This window comes from Myotis daubentonii, chromosome 5, assembly GCF_963259705.1.
Source record: "Myotis daubentonii chromosome 5, mMyoDau2.1, whole genome shotgun sequence".
NCBI classification, from domain to species: domain Eukaryota; kingdom Metazoa; phylum Chordata; class Mammalia; order Chiroptera; family Vespertilionidae; genus Myotis; species Myotis daubentonii.
The window spans coordinates 53931139-53951670 of NC_081844.1; the positions used below are offsets into that span (position 1 = coordinate 53931139).

Sequence of the window (20532 nt, forward strand, 5' to 3'; positions counted from 1 at the left end):
TAAAGGGCATTAATATATTCCTCATCATTTTAAAGTGAAGAAAAAAGTTCTAAAAAGTAGTAAATAAGTACACTATTAACAATTTTTTAAATTGCAAATATACTCTTTTATCATCTCTTTCAAATTTTTGGTTAGAATTACTATTTGTTGTAAAATTAAAATAATGAGGGAAATAAAACATAAATTTCTTCTTCCTTCCTTTAATCCCACTAGATATTAGAGAACTACTATTGATAGGTAGTCTAGACCAGTGGTTGGCAAACTGCGGCTCGCGAGCCACATGCGGCTCTTTGGCCTCTTGAGTGTGGCTCTTCCACAAAATACCACGTGTGGGAGGGAGCGCACGTACAGTGCGATTGAAACTTCATGGCCCATGTGCAGAAGTCGGTATTTTGTGGAAGAGCCACACTCAAGGGGCCAAAGAGCCGCATGTGGCTCGCGAGCCGCACTTTACCCACCACTGGTCTAGACTCTCCTGTGTGCTGCAGCACACACTGCAAGAATGTTTAAAACATGCAATGCTTGACTGATTATTTAGTCAGGGGCACTGACCTCTTTTCCCTTAGATTTTCAAATTTAAAAAAATGACAACAGCCAATATAACAATAGCCGTCTGGTGGGAATTAATCAAAATTACATCTTTTTTTTGTCAGATCAGCAAAAAATAAATTTTTTGGTGTGGCATAGAATTTTAGCAATTAGTTTTTGTGTGTCATGAGATGAAAAAGATTGAAAATCGCTACTATAAAATATCAAAAAGAGGGAGGTGGAGACAAACATATCTATAGCAGTTCTACAGCTAAATATTTTCCAAGGTAATATATTTCTATCTTTCAATTAATAAGCATTTTAGTAGTGTTTCTTTTACCTTTTTCCTATTGACTTTTAAAACTACATTTATATAAAGATCAGTAATAAAACAAAATACTTCGTTTTCCAATTATAATTTCATTTTTAGATAGCATTATGCTCTCTTATGTGTTCATACAATTGCAAAATAATTTGAATAACACAAATATAAATCCCTAGAGCCAGTTAGGGTGGAAACATTAAAAAATTACAAACCTTGTAGGTGTTTAGACTCCATTTTCTAACAAGTTCTAACTTTTCCATTGCAGGATTTTTAATTTCATCTGCTAAAATAACTGGTCCACTTTTTGTCTGTGTTCTCTGGCCACCTGCATGATCATAAACACAAAAGATAAAAACACAAACCAGGTAATGACAAGTAGGGAAAACAAAACAAAACACTGATGCTGTTCAAATTAAACTACTTATGCATTTAAAAAAATGAGAAGGTTCCCACAAACTGAAGGTCTACAACTTCCTGGGATCATTGAAGATAATTTCCTAATTAAACACAAATGCCATGTGGTTAGCTTGTCATCTTCTTAAAAAAAAAAAAAAAAAAAAAAAAAAACTGCAATCAACCTTCTTTTCTAAACAAGTGTGTTTTACTTAAGAAAAATACAATTTCCACAATTAATCTTATAACCTAATGACCCTAAAAAAACTTTGTCAGTAAAAATCTGAAAGGCCACATACCCTCACACTGTGATCTCCTTTCACTGTACTATGTAAACCGAACAACAATAGAATGTTACTATAATTCTGGAGGATTTAAAAAATACAATTCAAATTTCAAACAATCATTAAAAATATCTTACCACCAGTATGAAAGGCTGGGTTAAAACAAGACCTACACTGTACCTCTTTTTCTTAAGAGACACCCCCTCCTCCATCAAAAAAAAGCCATAGTTACTAAAGGCAGTCTGATGCCCTGACATAAAAAACAACTCAACAATTATCTAATTCTTAGCTGTAAAATATTTTTCAAAAAAGAAAATATTTAATAAACATTTACAATACTAATGACTTGGGATAAAAACTTTATAATAATTTTAGAAGAACAATGAAATAAGATAAAAGGCTATAACAAATGGTTTAAAAAATTAGTCAGCAAAAATTTTTCTCACTCCTATAGCCAGACCAGCTTTTACCACACAGCTTTACCATAATCTAAAATAAAAAAATGATTTATATAAAATAAGACATTTAAGAATTTACCAAATTCTCATAGAAACAAAATACAAAATGTTAACATGACATATAAAAAGAAATATGGTGTTCAATTTTTTTCCTATTTTCATAGTCCAGAAATATTAAAGTGCAGAACAAATTTAGTGCAAAGAAATGGGTTTTTCCCAAGTATTTTTTATTGGGCAAAACTAGTAAATTACACAGTATTTTGTTATAGTCTGCAAACTATCTGTAAGCTGCGGCTGAAAATAGGAAGACACATGACCCATTCCAAACAATGAACAGCCCAACTGTTGAAGACGCCTTTCTTGTTTAACTAGAAAACAGAGAGCAGAGCTGCAAAGTTGAAAGTTTAGGATCAAGTAAGTGAACCTACATTTCCCAGAACAAAGAAAGGATGATTTAAAAGGAATCAAAATTTACAATGTTTTTAAATCTTAAAGTGAATTAAATTTCAGGTATGAGATACAGTTTAATAACTTTTAAAAGCCAGAAAGATATGTATGGCTAGAATGATCATTTCCCTTATTGCTAAGAAAGAAAGAGAAAGAAAAAGCAGCAGCCACTAAAAAAAGTCAGAATAACACACACCTAAGAGTATTAAGCAAGTGATTATGAAACTGAGTGAATTAGTTTAGCTTCAGCAGTAGCAAGAAGTGCTTTATCCAATGAGTGCAGTGAATACCTGCGGGAACAATTAAATCACTTCCTTGTTGAGCCAGTTGACTAGCTGCAACCCTGCTAGGAGACATAACAGATGGCAATGGTGGTGCTGAGGGACCTGAAAAGGATAGACATTTAACTGTGAAAATCCTTTTCCTCCTCCACATATTGCACATTTTTAATATAGATTTACTAACATTGCCTTTAAAATAGTCAAAAACTAGTATCAAAAACTGGAATAGCCTGGCTGGTGTAGCTCGGTGGTTGAGCATTGACCCATGAACCAGGAGATCATGGTTTGATTCCCAGTCAGGGCACATGCCCAGGTTACAGGCTTGATCCCCAGTAGGGGCATGCAGGAAGCAGCCAGTCGATGTTTCACTATCCCTTCTCCCTTCCTCTGTCTAAAGTAAATAAAAACATATGTCTAAAGTAAATAAAAAACACACCTGGAATTAATATATTTGCTTTCTTGCAGGAATGAACTAAGTAATAAATGGATGTGAGCAGGTTGAGTTCCTGAATAAATTTTTCATTGAACTCTTAAGACCAAACAAGACACATAACTATCAGAAGAAACTTGGTAAGAGCATGTCTAAACAGAACTTTACCTGGACTCTGCTTTTTAAAAATAAATTACTAGAATGGAATTAAAGTCCCATAACTGAATGATTTAAAACTTAAGTAAATATTTTATTTATTTATTAAATCCTCACCCAAGGACATGCTGGGGTGAGGGGGGAGATACCGACAGACAGACATCGATGTGAGAGAGAAACATCAGTTGATTGCCTTCCATATGTGACCCAACCAAGGATCGAACCTGCAACACGGATATGTACCCTGACCTGGAATTGAATCAGGAACCTTTTCAGTGCACGGGATAACACCTGACCAACTGAGCCACAATGCCCAGGGCAAGAAAACCCATTTTTTACACCTAAATATTTACATGGTTTTATTTTCTTTCACTCATGAGAAAATGAAAAAACACTTTTAAAAGGTTGTTAGGGGCAAGAGCATTACAAAGAATGCAACTTTGTCCTTTATATTAAAAATACACATATATATGTGATGTGTGCAAAAGAATTACCACAGCAAGTCTAATTGCTTATTCTTAAAAAGACTAGCTCATAAGACTGGCCTTTGGATGGTGTCTGGGAACTTAAATTTGGTTAAGATTCCAACCATTCCCAGAATGGTAAGACAGGCTCACTGTGCCTAAACTATTTACATAATGTATCTATGTTAGAGACCTGCTTTCCTTCTGGTAGCCTGGAATGTTGGTACATGCTAGGCAGAGGATCCTATGGAGCAATCTCCAGTAAAAATCCCGGGCATTGAGTCTCTAATGAGCTTCCCTGTTCAGTAACACGTGTGTCACAACTCTGCTGGGGGAATTAAACACGACCCATGTGACTGCAACGGGAGAAGGCCCTCTCAAGCTTATGCCTACTTTCCTCAGACTTCACCTCAGGCATCCTTTACCTTTGCTAACTGCTTGGTATTCTTTTGCTGAAATAATCATAACTCAAGGAGTTCCTTGAGTCCTCTTAGCAAATTACTAAATCTTACGGTGGTCTTGGAGATGTCCTGTACAACATGTATAGTTGGAAAAAATAAAAGTTTTATTTTCCTAATTGCTTTGATATAGGAAATATGTATTTATACAAATCAATATTGACTAATAGCTATACATTTTGTGCTTATAAGCAAAAATCATTTAAATCTGCATTTTGATATAATTTTTGAGTTTTTATTTCAGTAATTTAAAACCAATTCCTAAGAGAGCACAAAGGGGGATAAATCAGCGGTTCTCAACCTGTGGGTCACGACCCCTCTGGGAGTCGAACGACCCTTTCACAGGGGTCGCCTAAGACCATCGGAAAACATATACAATTACATATTGTTTTTGTGATTAATCACTATGCTTTAATTATGTTCAATTTGTAACAATGAAAATACATGCTGCATATCAGATATTTACATTATGATTCATAATAGTAGCAAAATTACAGTTATGAAGTAGCAACGAAAATAATTTTATGGTTGGGGGGTCACCACAAGATGAGGAACTGTATTAAAGGGTCGCAGCATTAGGAAGGTTGAGAACCACTGGGATAAATGGTGATGGAAAAATAAAATAAACAAAACAATTCCTATATAATAATCAGTGAAATCATGCACACCGATCTATTTCTATGAAGACTACTACTAAAACAATTCCTAAATCATTAAATTGAAGAGAAAAAGGAATATGCTTATAATTGGTATTTTATCATTGAATTAAAGGGCTCAATTCTTATGCTTTTTAATAAAGGTAGCATTTGAAGACCTCCCATCCTCCACCCCAGCCATCTTTAAAAATACATGGGCTCTTACCTTGATATGCTCCTGCTTCGATAACCCCCTCTTTGGTACTGTCAAAGCCATGAGATGTAATTTGGGTTTCTGAGAGACCAAGTCCAGCTGGTAATGAATGCTTCAAATCCTTAGCAATGTTGGAATAAAAAAGAAAATCTTTGTGAAAATCTCATACCACATTAACAGTTTAGGATAATTGTGTTCTTTTAATCACATATTAAACTATTTTTCTCTCTACTATGTAGTATTCCCTTATGCTGTCACAGCATTCTTGAACGATGTATAACAGCAGCAAACTCAGCAAGATTTGCTATTAAGAGATACAAATTACTTTCATTATTCTAGAACTAAGTAGTAGGAAGGTATTAAAATTCAATTTTGAATTTTCTAATTTATTGATATATCAGGAAAATCATTTTAGAGAACAGAATTAAGATGACTAAAAAGGCCTATCTAATATTAAAAATTGACTGATGTGTAATAGAATCATAATGAGTCTGGCTAATGCTCAGTATAAACAAATCATCCACTTGCAATATTAATTTTCAAGGTTAGCTCAGTAAACAGGGCTTCTCTGACTTCAAACAGTGTGAAAAAAAAGAAAATTTCTTGCTCATTAAATTTACATTAAGCAAATTAGTCTATAATTGGAACTTAACCTAACAAATATAATATTCAAAATCAGCCTTATAGCAAAAAAGAAGAAAAGAAGAAGAAGGAGAGAGAGGGAGAGGAGAGAGAGAGAGAGAGAGAGAGAGAGAGAGAGAGAGAGAGAGAGAGAGAGCGAGCCAAGAGGCATAGATTTCTAATTAAAAGTCCTCTCTTTCCTTTGGCTAGAATATGAGGAATTATCTAATTTTCATAATCAGATTCTATTAATAGATCTTATTGGTTTTCCACAATAATGACAAGTTAGTGATGCACTAAAAAGGTAAATGTCTTTAAAATTCTTTCCTAATATTCTACCCCACTACATACAATGTACAGTTATACTTTGAAAAGTCAGAACATTTTGAGTTTTCCAATTTGCAAATTCAAAACTTAACACATATAGTCTCTCATAACTAACAAGTGTTGAGAGGGTTTTTCTTGAGAAGCTTATTAATTTTGCCTGGGCAATTACTTGTTTGGTATGGTGGACCTAAATAACTAATGAGATCAATTCTCGTCTTAGGTGATTTATCAAACAGCATTTGACACAGGTGATGTTCTCTCCTTGTTAAACTTGCATTCCCCAAATTCAGGGCACTCTTGATCTTCCTCTGATATGTCCTATTGTCTCCTTCACTTATTACTCCTCATCTCCCCAACCTCCAAATCCTAGAGTGCCTGAGGGTTCAGTCTGAGGACTTTTTCTCCTGTACTAATTTCTCTGGTGATCACATTGATTTTTCTGGCTTTGAACATCATCTATACATTGACAACTACAAATTTATGTGTCTTACTGGGCCTCTCTCTTTAACTCCAATATTCTAACCACATTTCCACTTGGATTTCAAATAGGCATCTCAAACTTGTATGTCCCAAACTGACTGATTATACACTACCCGCCCCTCCGCCCCACCTCCCCCCCCCCCCCCCCGCCCCGGAAAAAAGAGAACAAAACAAAATAACACCACCTATAGTTTTCACTCCTTTTAGTTTATGGCATCTCTTTTACCAAAAGCTTAGCCAAAAATCTTAGGACTTATCTTTGACTCTCCTTTTTATCTCATATCCACATCCAGACAATCATCAGATGCTATTAGATCTACTCTCAAAATATATCCAGGATTAAACCAACTCTCTCCACTTCCACTGATTCCACTCTAATATAAGCTAGTATAATATTTCACCTGGATTATTCCAAGAGCCTACCAACTGGTCTGCCTGCTTCTGTCCATGACACATGGCTCTAACTTCACAAATCAACCAAAGGTATCCCCTATAAAAACGCTCTAACAGCCCCCAATCTCACTTGACTTAAAACCCAGATCATTAAATGTTCTCAAGGGGTTACATGATTTGAGGTCATCTCCTACTAGCCTCTCAGGCTTGCAGCCACACTGTTCTTCAAAAACAATAAACCTACCTCTATTTCAAGACCTTTGTACTGCTGTATTTTTCTTCCGGAATGCTCCTCTACCAGATATCCATAGGACTTGCTTCTTTAGCCCGAGATGCTTCTCTCCAACAATGTATAAAATAGCAACTCCCATAAATTTCACACTGGAACTCCCTATTCTGTTTTATTTTTCTCATAGCAGTTATCACTAAGAAATATATTATGTGCATATTTATTTTTTCTCCCCTCACTATACTGTAAACTTCATGAGAGCAGGGAGGTTGCCCATTTTGTTTGTGCTATATATTTAGCACCTTAAATAGTCCCCAGGATTTAGTAGATGTTCAATAAATATTTGTTGAATAAATAAATGAATTTGTTGAGTAAAGGATTTATGACTCAACATCATTAGATTAAGAAGCTGCCACAGTAATAGATTTATTTTCAAATTTAATTTAATGAGTATTTGCTTACTCTTACTATATGTTAGACTTTCTGGGAAAAGAAAAAAAAAAGATATAGTTCTTGCCTGACTGGAGAGACAAGATATACAAACATTAACGTAAAAGTTGAACTTAGTACCAAACTAAAGACAGTATCAGAGGACTTCAGAACAGGGACTAAGTCCATGAGAACTAACTAGAAAAGAAGGAAGTACTGCCTGAGCTCTGAAACACAAGGATTTATTTACAAACGGAACCAACACTTGATGAGTACCGCCTTCAGGACAGCCACTGCTTTGGACACTACAAACACAGCCGTACAGGAAACTAAAGTCTCTGCCCATATTTCTTCACATGGGGGGGAGGGAGGGGAGGAGACTGATAGTAAACAAATACTTGTATAATAATACATTAGGTAATAAAAAGTTCTGGAAATAAGCAGGACTCAATAAGGGTTTTGTGTGTGTGTGTGTGTGTGTGTGTGTGTTGTTGTTGTTGTTTTTAAAGGCAGGATGATAGAGACCCAGAGTAATAGGCAGAGAGTACTACTTTAAGCGGGGCACTCTGGGAAGGTCTGAGGACGTAAAATGGGGGCAGAATGCTGGATAAAGAAGTGAGAGAGTGAGCCATGTGGCTATGTGGAGAAAGGACAATGACTTAAAAGGTAACAATGATGTTCTATTTCTTAATTGAATGTTAGAAAAGTAGGTATTCACTGTACTCTGAATTCACTTCATCAAAATATAATTCTCATGCCATAAAATTTATTTAGAGTTGTATAGCTATCACCACTAGTTTTAGAACATTTTCATCACTCCAAAAAGAAACTCTGGACCCAGTAGAAGCTAGTTTCATTCCTACCTTTCCCCAGCCCCTGAGAACCACTAATCTCCTTTCTGTTTCTATGGGTTTGCTTATTCTGGACAGTCATATAAATGAAATCACATAGTATCTGTCTTCTAGCATACTGAGTTCAAGGTTCATTCATATCGTAGCATACAGGGTGGGGCAAAAGTAGGTCTACAGTTGTGAATACGTGAAAGATAGTGTTTATTCTTGTTTGATTATTTATTAATTATTGTATTATTTCCATATGAACAACTGTAAACCTACATTTGAACCATCCTGTACATAAGCAGTTCATCTTTTTTAAAAAAAATATTTATTTCATTGATATTTTTTCAGAGAGGAAGGGAGAGGGGGAGAGAGAAACATCAATGATGAGAGATAATCATTGATCAGCTGCCTCCTGCACGTCCCCCACTGAGGATTGAGCCCGCCACCCGGGCATGTGCCCAACCGGGAACTGAACTGTGACCTCCTTGTATATAGGTCTGTACTCAACCTCTGAGCCACACCGACTATGCAGCAGGTAATTTCTTTTTATGGTTGAATAATATTCCATTGTATGGGTATAGCACATTTTGTTTAACTATTCATCAACTGATGGATCATCATTTGGACTGTTTCCACTTTTTGACTATTACAAATAATGTTGCTCTACATGCTTAGTGTACATGTTTTTGGCTGAGTTATATGGCAATTCTATGTTTAACCTTTTGAGGAACTGTCTATCTTCCAAAATGGCTGCACCATTTTACATTCCCCAAAGCAATGTATGAGCATTCTAATTTCCCCACATGCTTATTATTATCTATCTTTTTCATTATAGCCATCCTACGAAGTAGCATCTCAGTGTAGTGTTGATTTGCATTTCCCTAATGACTAATGATGTTTAGCATCTTTTCATGTGCTTATTGGTCATTTGTATATCTTCTTCAGGGAGATATCTATTCAAATCTTTAGCCCTAGTTTTAGTTGGGTCATTTATCATTTTACTTTGTATGACACAAATCCTTTATCATATATATGATTTATAAACATTATTTCTGTGGGTTGCCTTTCACTTTCTTCTTCATGATGTTCTTAGGATCCCAACAGTTTCACAAATTGATAAAGTCAAATGTATTTATTTTGTTGTTGTTGCTTGTGCTTTTGGTATCACATCTAAGAAACTAAAGTGCCTACTGCTGGTGGGAATGCAGACTGGTGCAGCCACTATGGAAGACAGTATGGAGTTTCCTTAAAAAACTGAAAATGGAACTCCCATTTGACCCTGTGATCCCACTTCTAGGAATATATCCCAAGAAACCAGAAACACCAATCAGAAAGGATATATGCACCCCTATGTTCATAGCAGCACAATTCACCATAGCTAAGATCTGGAAACAGCCTAAGTGCCCATCAGTAGATGAATGGATTAGAAAACTGTGGTACATCTACACGATGGAATACTATGCTGCTGTAAAAAGGAAGGAACTCTTACCATTTGCAACGTCATGGATGGAACTGGAGAGCATTATGCTAAGTGAAATAAGCCAGTCAATAAAGGAAAAGTACCACATGATCTCACTCATTCGTGGACAATAGAGACCATTATAAACTTTTGAACAATAATAGATACAGAGGCAGAGCTGCCTCAAACAGATTGTCGAGCTGCAGCGGGAAGGCCGGGGAGGGTTGGGGGGCAGGAGGTAGGGGGTTTAGAGATCAACGAAAGGACTTGTATGCATGCATATAAGCATAACCAATGGACATAAGACACTGGGTGATAGGGGAGGCTAGGGGACTGTCTAGGGCGGGGGGATAAAATGGATACATATGTAATACCTTTTGTAATACTTAAAGCAATAAAAAAAAAGAAAAAAAAAAGAAAAAAAAGAAAGAAAAAAAAAAGAAAAAAAAATAAGAAACTAAAGTGCCTAATACAAGGTCGTTAAGATTCACATCTATGTTTTTCTTCCAAGAGTTTGTTTTAGCACTTACCATTTAAATCTTTGATCCATTTTGAGTTAAGAACTAAAACAACATACAAATGGCACAGAGGTCCAAAAAGTTGTATTTACTGTATTCTTGGAACTTACCTGAGAGAACAATACTTATTTGAATTCTCTGCCCTATTACAAAAATGTATAAATTTCCAAAAAAGAGATATAATAATAACAGTAGTTGGAAAGAGGGGAATTAGTAATTGGTTGAACAGTAAATACAATGGCTATCCCTGATCACCTGCGTTTTCAAGAAGTTACAGGGACACCTTCCATTTTTTCATACATGGCCTCCAGAAGAAACAACTTCTAGTTGTCTGAGGATATTACATCTCAACCAACAGTCTCCCAGGGGTCCTTTATTCAACAAACAAAAGTGCTTCCAGAAAAAAAAAAAAAAACACCCATGTTCTTTATATAAAACAGATGTAAAATCTGAAAAGCACTTAGGCCTCCCTGTGCCTAAACTGTTACTAACAGAAGGATTCTAACCAAAAGAGGAACAAATGGGTCCATTCACATTCTGAATGGAGTTACCATTTTGACAGTAGTCTGGCAGCTAAGTGAAACACAAAATAATATGTATTATGCGAGAGGAATAGATGACTTGTGACATTACAGTATTTTATAAGCTTGTTGATTGTTTCTTTTTGATAAAATATATATTCTTTAAGTAATATAATTTAACCTCATGCTTCACAAGAACTTAAAATGTGTCTTTATATTAGCCTTCCCATTTTCTAAAAAAAAGTATCTCAGTTATAAGGCTGTGCCTAGCTTAGTAACATTTTAAGTATCTGCTACTGTATTCACTCCTATAGTTTCCGGAGTACATTTGAGAGACAATGAGCCCATTCATAACCCACAACATAAAATCCCTTATTTGCATTTTTATGTCACTGAAATTCAACTCAAAGTTTAAGACTTTGCAAAGCTGTGCTTAATTATTGTACAATAAAGTGGAATAAACCTGAAGTTAACTTTCTATTCAAGCTATGAGGATAGTGCTACAGTATTTAATAGTTTTTAAAAATAAATTTTCAAATAATTAAGCTAAAATAAAATAACATGCTTTGGACAATAAAGTTTCATGTATACTTTAAATCCTTTTCAAAAGATACAAAATGACACTTGTAATAACATCTTCCATAAAACTGTAAGGGATGCTCATTTCAAACCAAAATAATTTGCCTCCGTTTTGCATATTTTAACTGAGGTAAAACAAGAATGAGATTAAAAATGTAAGTTTAGAACTTATAATTTAGCAGGTAATCTGATTTTGAACTAAATTTAGTACAAGAGCAACACATAAAGAACACAAAATGTTCAGCAAATTTGCTTTAAAATACACATCCTTAAGAAGGTACACAACACTACAAGAGGTAAGCAGAATTACAGATTTATTAATTACTTGGGGTGAGGAGAAATCTTGAATAAAGGAGTGACTCTCAAAACATATACTCTAACTACCAACAATCTGTAAGAATTCTCCAATAAGTTCTATAAATTACAGAACTCTCTTCTCCCTTAGTTTCTTTACACTATATTCTCCCAGTTTTCCTATCTACATCTTTAAAAATGGCTTGATGCTCTTTAATGGTTCTAGTTTCTCTACAAGAGAAAAGTCCTAAGTCTTGCTTCCCTTCCTCCCTTGGTGTCCAAACTATCTATTTAATTGTCTCCCTTGTTTCTAGACGTGTCACTCCTGAAATTCACTCTTCAAAACTGTAGGCCAAGACAACTTCTACACAGCAATTCAGACTGAGACACTTCCATTTTTATGTCATTTAGAGCTGCTCTCCATTTACCTTTTAGATAAAAGTCCATACTCCTCAATATAGTTTTAAGGTTTTTCAGGATCTGGTCCCTACTTGCCTCTCTTCCTGCCTCATTTCTTACACATCTGCCCCCACATTCTCCACTTGAACAATAGTGAATTTTTAATGTTCTGGTCTTACACCTTTTTCAGGGCTTTAGAGTTGCCTCTAAAGGGGGAACATCTTCACTCTCTTCATCTAGCTAGCTCATCCTTCAGATTCAGCTTGGATAGCAATTCCTCAGGTGATCTTTCCATATTCCTCCTACCAGTTCCCAGACCATGAAATACCTGGCCTAGCATATCACTTCACATGGTAAAATTAATTTGTCTACATCCTCTTTCCCTGTTGGCTGTACACTCACTAAGACCAACCAAGGTTGCGTATCAACCTTGTTTCCCTTTATTATTCTAACATCTAGCAGATATAAAACTAATACTTCATTTACTAAGTAATTTTCTCAATTTAAACATCCCATCTCATTCTTCAAAATGGGTAAAACCTTCCAAAGCATTTACATAATATAACTGTTAAAGAAAAAAATTAAAAAACTATGTTAAATGTTCTGTGAATTTTGATAATTTAAAATTTCCCTCTGCTGTTTTAATGGTTAGCTGCCTATAAGGAATATCTGCCAGAAGCAAAGCTATTATTCAAACAGACCTCCACATCCCCAATTCTTTTTTTTTTTTAAATATATATTTTATTGATTTCCCACAGAGAGGAAGGGAGAGGGATAGAGAGCTAGAAACATCGATGAGAGAGAAACATCGATCAGCAGCCTCCTGCACACCCCCTGGGGATGTGCCCGCAACCCAGGTACATGCCCCTGACCGGAATCGAACCTGGGACCCTTCAGTCCGCAGGCCGACGCTCTACCCACTGAGCCAAACCGGTTTCGGCCCCAATTCTACTGTAAACGAACTGCAACACCCTTAACCTCCTCATAGTGTTCTGAACCCTCTGCATGTTATTGGGCACACTTTCAGGGAATGATTCTATATGTTCAGTTTGCAATTCCTTCCAAACTGATTATAAGGTATCTCTACTGAATTTTCATAGCTCATCAAAAACATAGTCTACTAATGGCATGGTATATAGTTTGTTGCTTTATTTTTTAAATACAAATTATAAAATATTTAAAACAAAAAAAGTCAAGTGCATGAGCCTGCCTACCTATGTTGATGCAGAATGACTGGTTGTAGTAATAACAATCTGTTATTACTGTTATGATTTTCACCCCCTCCGTATACTTACAGAAAACCTAAAGTTGGTAGTTTGATTCAGGTTTGGTAATTTGTGAACAAAGAGCCAACAAAAATTAAGGGCAGATAAAAGATATGCTAGACTAATACAGTACAACCCAACCTACACTTTAGTCTCATATTTCATTAACCTCTTCATCCCTAATGTCTCTCACCTTTCAGGCCCTATCTACTCAGTCAACTGGAACTCCCATGGCCACTCTTTGGACCATGTCATCAGTCAGGAAGCAACACCACTGGAGTCTTAAGTCTAATGCTGCTGAATTCATTCAAAGACTATCACTGGGAAAATTTGTATGTATCTACATTCAAAAATTTCCTGCTAGAGATAAAAAACTTACTCATGACAGCATTTGTATATAAATAAAGGCACAAACTATGGATTATAATGAAGATAGATAAGACTTCAGCCTTTCATTAAAAAGTATATTTATTCATAATTTTTAACAGCGATCCCAATCCAGAATTAATTTAATAGATGTGTATATAATAACACATTTTAAAACTTATTTTTGGTAAAAGTAGTAAGAATATATTTTATACTGGAAAAGTAAATATTTAAAATGAATCTAGGTTTGCATGGTTTAAACAATGAAAACATTTGCAAACCATCTGCCATACCTCTTAAGGGTCCAAGATACACATTTGGTAAAAACTATATATTATGAAGACATACTCATTACCTGCTATTCCAACTCTAGGGTAGGATGACTGAAGTAGAAAACATGTTAAAATTTAAGTCCTTATACTGGAATTAATTCCTTTATCGAACAACTACTGTTAACCAGAACAGTGTTGTGTGCTACACACTATCTCTGCCCTAACGGTGATTCCAATCTCTTGGGAAAAGTAGTGAGACTTGGGGATCTCAAAGGTACTCCCACTTAACTAATATCCTGTGATTTAACTCAAAACTTGCAGACCAGGAGTTTTTAAGACGCAGGGAACCTAAGGATCCAAAGATAGGGTTTAGGGGGGGGTGCTAAACTCCCTAAAATTGAATATAAAACTTGGTATCCTATGTATATGAAAATTTTTTCTAGAGGGAAAAGTCCATAGGTGAAAAAACCTAAATTGTGGATCTTAGTTTTGGGCCAACCACAAGAAGTTTCCTTTTAGCTATACCTACTAAGGTAATTTCTCTAAATCTGCCAAATATAACTTAATTTACAAGAAATTTTACCATATGAAGCTAATATTTGCTTCTTCTCTTTATTTCATGCAACAAATTGCACATTTCTAATCTAATATTGTGGCCAGTAGTATAACAATAAATTATAATACGCAGTTACAAGTCAAAGAGTAATTTGTACTCTTAGAGATGAACTTTTCTAATCTCCAAAAAATACAAATTACCTTTTATTAAAAAGCAAAAATATTTTTGCTCCAAATAAACTGCGATAATATTAAGATCATTATCCTATGCCTCTCATCTTAATAAAAGAGTAATAAACCTCAAAACATTAACAGATGTTAAAGTGCTGCCAGAGAATCCCTATGACAGGTTCATACATTAAAATCTCTATGTGAATGTGAAGACTCTAACCAGAGCCTTTCTTAGATCAGACTAAAAAGAGAAATCAAATGAAAAATGAAAGATGAGACAAAAAAAAAAAAACATTTGTAATTTCACTGCCTGTGCCACAGTGACACCAACAGGCCAGCTAAGTTATGACAACTTAATAAACGACAGTCTTCATTTTATACAAGACTGTATTTTTTAAAGTGCATTATGCAGTATCCATTAAATAAAAGCCATTATATAATTTTAGACAGCAAATATGTATAAAAGGAAGATGTATATAAGTAAAATATCACAGAAAAGTGGTCATGATCCAGTTTTACATGAGATCTTTCTTGGCCCATAAAATATGGTCTACTGGTAATAAATACACTTTAACATTTTCATAAACTTTTATTAAAATAGAAATGTGGATAAGATTAAATGCAATTTCCCTTTTATTGATCAGAAAATACTAAAGGGAAAGTGTGCCAAAATGTAGGAAATACAGGGTGGGGCACAAGTTGGTTTACAGTTTTGAGTATGCAAAACAGAGCTTATTCAATATATATATATATGTTGATTTCAGAAAGGAAGGGAGAGGGAGAGACACAAACATCTGTCTCTGATCAGAGAGAATCACTGATCAGCTGCCTCCTGCACAACCCCTACCGGGAATCGCATCATGACCTCCTAGTTTACTCAACCACTGAGCCATAGTGGCCGGGCTAGAGTTTATTTATAATATTATTACTTAATATTATTATCATATTATTTTCCATACAAACAACTGTAAAGTTACTTTCCCCCCAACCCTGTATATGCCTAGTAGATCCTGAGTGTAATTTATTCAACATAGTCAAAAGCTGCTTTTAAAATACTATCTTTTACTCATGGTAAAAGGGATCACACGGCCAATTTTTATACTATTTAAAGCATATTAAATATGTAAGAAACTCTCATCATGCATGTATTTTTTATAAGAGCAGGTAAAAATGGAAACAAGTTTTATGATGTTGGATTTCTTTTAGGGAGGTGAAGTGCTGTTTGAAGTGCATTGTTGCTTCTAAGGAGCCTTTCCCAGTTTTAAAATTACATCCAAGTAGGGAAGACCTTCAGGACATCTCCTTTGTTCTCTTACCTCTCAGTAGAAAGTGAAATAGCACTGCAGGGGAATCTCCAAAAAAAGAACTTGACATGAACAAATGAGTAAACTTATAAAGCAATAAGTTAACCAGCTTTGACTTCATAAGCAAAGAACTCATACAGAGGCAAGTTTTTCCCCACTCCTAGGACATTGGCAATGTTCGGAGACATTTTGCTTGTCACAACTGGAGGGTGCTACTGGTATTTGTAGGGAAAGAACAGGGATCCTACATGCACAGGCCACAACAAGGAAATTGATCTGGTCCAAAATGCTGATAGTGCTGAGATTGAGAAATTCTGATCTAAAATATCACCTGTTAAAGTATTTTATTCTTAAACATATGAAATAAAGAGAGCTCCATTTAAACTGTAAAATGATAATATAATTATTTTCAAGAATATGAAAACTATATTTTACAAGTTATTTAAAGTTGTACACATGTACCAAATAACATTAAAAGGGGTATTTAATGAAAATAGCTCCAGAAATAGTAGCCATCACTATCATTTCTAGGACTATATTCAACATATTATTTACTTTATCCCATTTAATGTTAATATCCCTACGAAAGTAAGATTCTCATTTACAGAGATTAGAAAGCAAAAATGAGGGGATTAAATAAATACCTGCCCAAGGTTTCAACACTAGAAATTGCATAACTGACATTTAATCCCAGATCATCTGCAAACCCATGGTGTTGCCATTAAAATGCATTACATTTCAATATCAAATGAAAGGCAGATTAAAATTCAAAGCACCCCTAATTTCATTTTTCACTGAGTCAAGCATGTTTTTTGAAAGTTAACTTTAGAAAAGTGAACAGCAAAGTCAAAAGCAGTCTACTTAGGAATTATGTACTAAGGACACATAAAAAAGAGATCAGACAGTGCCAATGTTTAAAAGGATAACCTAGCGTTAATATTTTTTCTTATAGCAAACAAAATTAAGTAGTTTTATAAAGTTACTAGAGGCCCGGTGCAAGAAATTTGTGCCCCAAAGGGCAGGGAAAGGGGGCTGGTCCTCAGACGGGCCTGCATCCTCTCCCAATCCAGGACGCTGCCACTGCCAGTCACCTCCCAGTCGGGGGCAGCTCCTGCATTGAGTGTCTGCCCCCCGGTAGTCAGTGTGTGTCATAGCAACCGGTCATTCCACAGTTCAGTCAATTTGCATATTAGGGTTTTATTATATAGGACAGGGGTGGGCAATTCCTGGCACGCGTGCCAAACATAGCACGCCAGTAACTTTTGCTGGCATGCGAAACCCTCTCTTATAATCTTCCATTTACAATTTTTTTTTTTTTAAGAGAAGTAAGCTTTATTTCCTTGTTTCTCAAATAGAGTTGGCTGAGCTGGTTGCTTTTTGGTAATTAATCAAAGAGACCACATCCCATATCCTCGTCTGACTCCTCCGACTCTTCCTTTGCTTCAACCTTGGCTGGGGCTGCAGCAGCAGCAGGAGCAGCAGTGGTCACAGGGGCAGCGGCCACAAAAGCAGATGGATCAGCCAAGGCCTTGACCTTTTCAGCAAGTGGGAAGGTGTAATCAGTCTCCACAGACAAAGCCAGATCTCGCTTATACCCATTGATAATAGAATGGGGTACTGATGCAACAGTTGGGTCACCAATGTGAAGGCGTACGCTGGCAACACTGTGGACACCCTCCAGGCAGCGGGAATGCAGAGTTTCCTCTGTGATGTCAAGCACTTCCGGGTTGTAGATGCCGCCATTGTCAAACACCTCCTGGATGATCAGCCCAGAGGAGAAGGGGGAGATGTTCAGCTTGTTCAGCAGTGTGGCTTCGCTGGCTCCCACTCTGTCTCCAGTCTTAATCAGCTGTGCATCCCTCAGGATTTCAGTGGTGCCCCTGGAGATTTTAGTGGTGATGCCTAGAGCCTGGAAGAAGGAGGTCTTCTCTGGCCCCAGACCAGTGGTCTGGGCTGGCACAGTGACCTCACACGGGGCAATGGCACCAGCACGGGCAGCAGCAGGTCCCTGATCTCAGTGAGGGCCTCCTTGGTGAACACAAAGGATCTGAGGCAGCAGTTTCTCCAGAGCTGGGCTGTTTTCCAGGTGTCCTTGGATGGCCTCGCGCCTCATGGTGTTCTTGCCCATCAGCACCACAGCCTTCCCGCGGAGGGACCTGCGGATCTGCTGCATCTGCTTGGAGCCCACACTGTCTGCTCCACAATGAAGCATTTTGGATAATCATCCGGAAGTTGGATGATCTTAAGGAAGTAGTTGGACTTCCAGTCGCCCTGTCTTCCCTGGGCATCACGGCAGTGCGTCAGGGATTGCCATGCAGGGTTTAAAGACGATGTCACTCCCACAAGGACGCCTGGCGAGAGCTACAATTTTTTTTCTTAATATCGACTTTTTTATTTTTCAGATAAATTCAGTGTAGGTGCATCTTAGATAAATAAATAAGTTTACATAACAAGTTATCTTAAAGACCATAGACATGGATTGACGAGAGAGGGGAAGAGCAATTTCTATGCCTCTGCCTTTACTCTCCCTGCCTTCCAAGATCCGATCAGTGTTTTGGTTTCATCCACATACGCTTGTGAATCTTTGTTCTCAGTAATGAATTTTGTTAAGTCTCATAATAGGAGTAGCCTGACGGATGAAAGTAGTAGCTCGTGCATATCTCTGAAGGTCACGAAACATAAACCTGATGTGAAATCTCTGTCATCAGTGATGCAGCAGCAAAAGTCCCACTGATAATATCAAACAGAGCCATTAAGTTTTCTGTCGGACTATCAGTGTACATGTATACATTAAAAAATAAATGTATTTTTCATCATCATATACTGTGTTTTTGTCGCGCCAATGAATTTTATTATTTCTTCAAGGTTCTTCACATACGTACACCTTAAGAGATATCAAGTAGGCATAACATGTTCTCAAAAAATTAGGGTTGGCACGCAGAATTTTGAGTCAGAGATTTTGCTGGTTTTGGCACGCACTCACAAAAAGGTTGCCCACCCCTGATATAGGATATGCCAAAAGTGTCAGGCACACTCTTATGCTGTTATCAATAGAATTATTGATAACATCAAAGCCTAAATGCTTACTGGCCTGAGGCTTAATCTTGACAAATCACTATTATGACATACCTAGTCATCCCTACATGATAAATTAGATTCCTGGCATTTCGGTCAATCTAAGAAAATATTCCTATGTTAAACACTATTACTTTTGTCTCAACATTTAAGGGCTTATCATGATTCTTTATATTAAGAAAAAGAAAAGTGTTTTTACCTTATTAAAGCCATGTTCATGTGAGTCATCAACCTCTCCATTACTAGTCACCGCAATTTCTGCTGCTGAATTTCTGGGAGACTCTTGAGCCATGGTAGACTCCTACAAAAAGGAGGCAAAAAAAAAAAAAAAAGTCATAAATAACACCAAATTATAAAAGGCAAAATTCAAAAGACTATATTCATGTTTAAGGGACTTAAAAGCCAGCATTAAAAAAATTAATTTATAATTTACTTAATACTTACATAGTAAACATGATATTAATATGATAAAAATGCATGTGGCTTTTAAAACTGAACTCAACTTAAATTTTTATATTAAAAACACAAGTTACCAGCCCTAGCGGGTTTGGCGCAGTGGATAGAGCATTGGCCTGCGGACTAAAGGGTCCTGTGTTCGATTCCAATCAAAGGCACATGCCCGGGCTGTGGGCTTGATCCCCAACAGGGGGCATGTAGGAGGCAGCTGATCAATGATTCTTTCTCATCACTGATGTTTCTCTTTCCCGCTCCATTCCTCTCTAAAATCAATAAAAATATATTTAAAACAACAACAAAAACTCCCACAAGTTACTTGTTACAAGTGCCAGGGGGCAATATCTTTGCCTTATAAATAGTGTTATGATAGACTATCACTTATAACTGGAGAAAATATTACAGAGAAAAACAAGCTTGATTTTTAATTAAACTAAAGCAGCTATACTTTTCCGATTGTATAAAATGGGTTTCTATGCCAGCTTTTATATAAAGTGTTCCCCTGATATAACAAAATTTTTGAAACTTCTATACTAGAAGAATAAATTTTTATACTCTGACTTTACTGCCCTAAAAGTCAAATAATGTTTAAAAATACATCCCTTAATTTTGTAACCACAGAAAATATAAATTTCTTTCAGAAACTAAATATGGTTCATCAATAACAGAACATCAATTATGGTTGGTAAAAATTTTTCTTGCTCCAATCATATGTGATTTAAAGAAACGTTTGGCTACAAGCTAAAATGAAAATTTCATATCTGTGAAGAATCTTAAAAATAATATATTTTCTCTTATTTTAAAAATAAAAAAAACTTCAAAGTAAATAGGCTAACAGTTAACACTTTTCACAGAGAACAGGTGCCTCTCTATCTTCACACACACTTAACAATGGTGCCCACTAGAAGAA

At 36.1% G+C, this 20532-nt stretch overlaps 1 protein-coding gene and 1 pseudogene across 5 annotated transcripts in view; both read right to left on the reverse strand.

Annotated features, from left to right (window-relative positions):
• ARFIP1 (ADP ribosylation factor interacting protein 1) overlaps positions 1-20532 on the reverse strand; it is an 84359-nt gene that overhangs the window by 40407 nt on the left and 23420 nt on the right. For 3 of the 5 annotated variants that reach the window (XM_059697826.1, XM_059697823.1, XM_059697824.1), the window contains 4 exons: positions 19369-19470; positions 5086-5194; positions 2726-2821; positions 1066-1178 (listed from right to left, as the gene is read on the reverse strand). In XM_059697826.1, coding sequence (XP_059553809.1) covers positions 1066-1178; positions 2726-2821; positions 5086-5194; positions 19369-19470 — 420 coding nt within the window. The remainder of the gene's footprint in view (positions 1-1065; positions 1179-2725; positions 2822-5085; positions 5195-19368; positions 19471-20532) is intronic. The other 2 variants (XM_059697827.1, XM_059697825.1) reach the window with 1 other exon arrangement.
• LOC132235460 (large ribosomal subunit protein uL10-like) lies at positions 17400-18397 on the reverse strand (annotated as a pseudogene).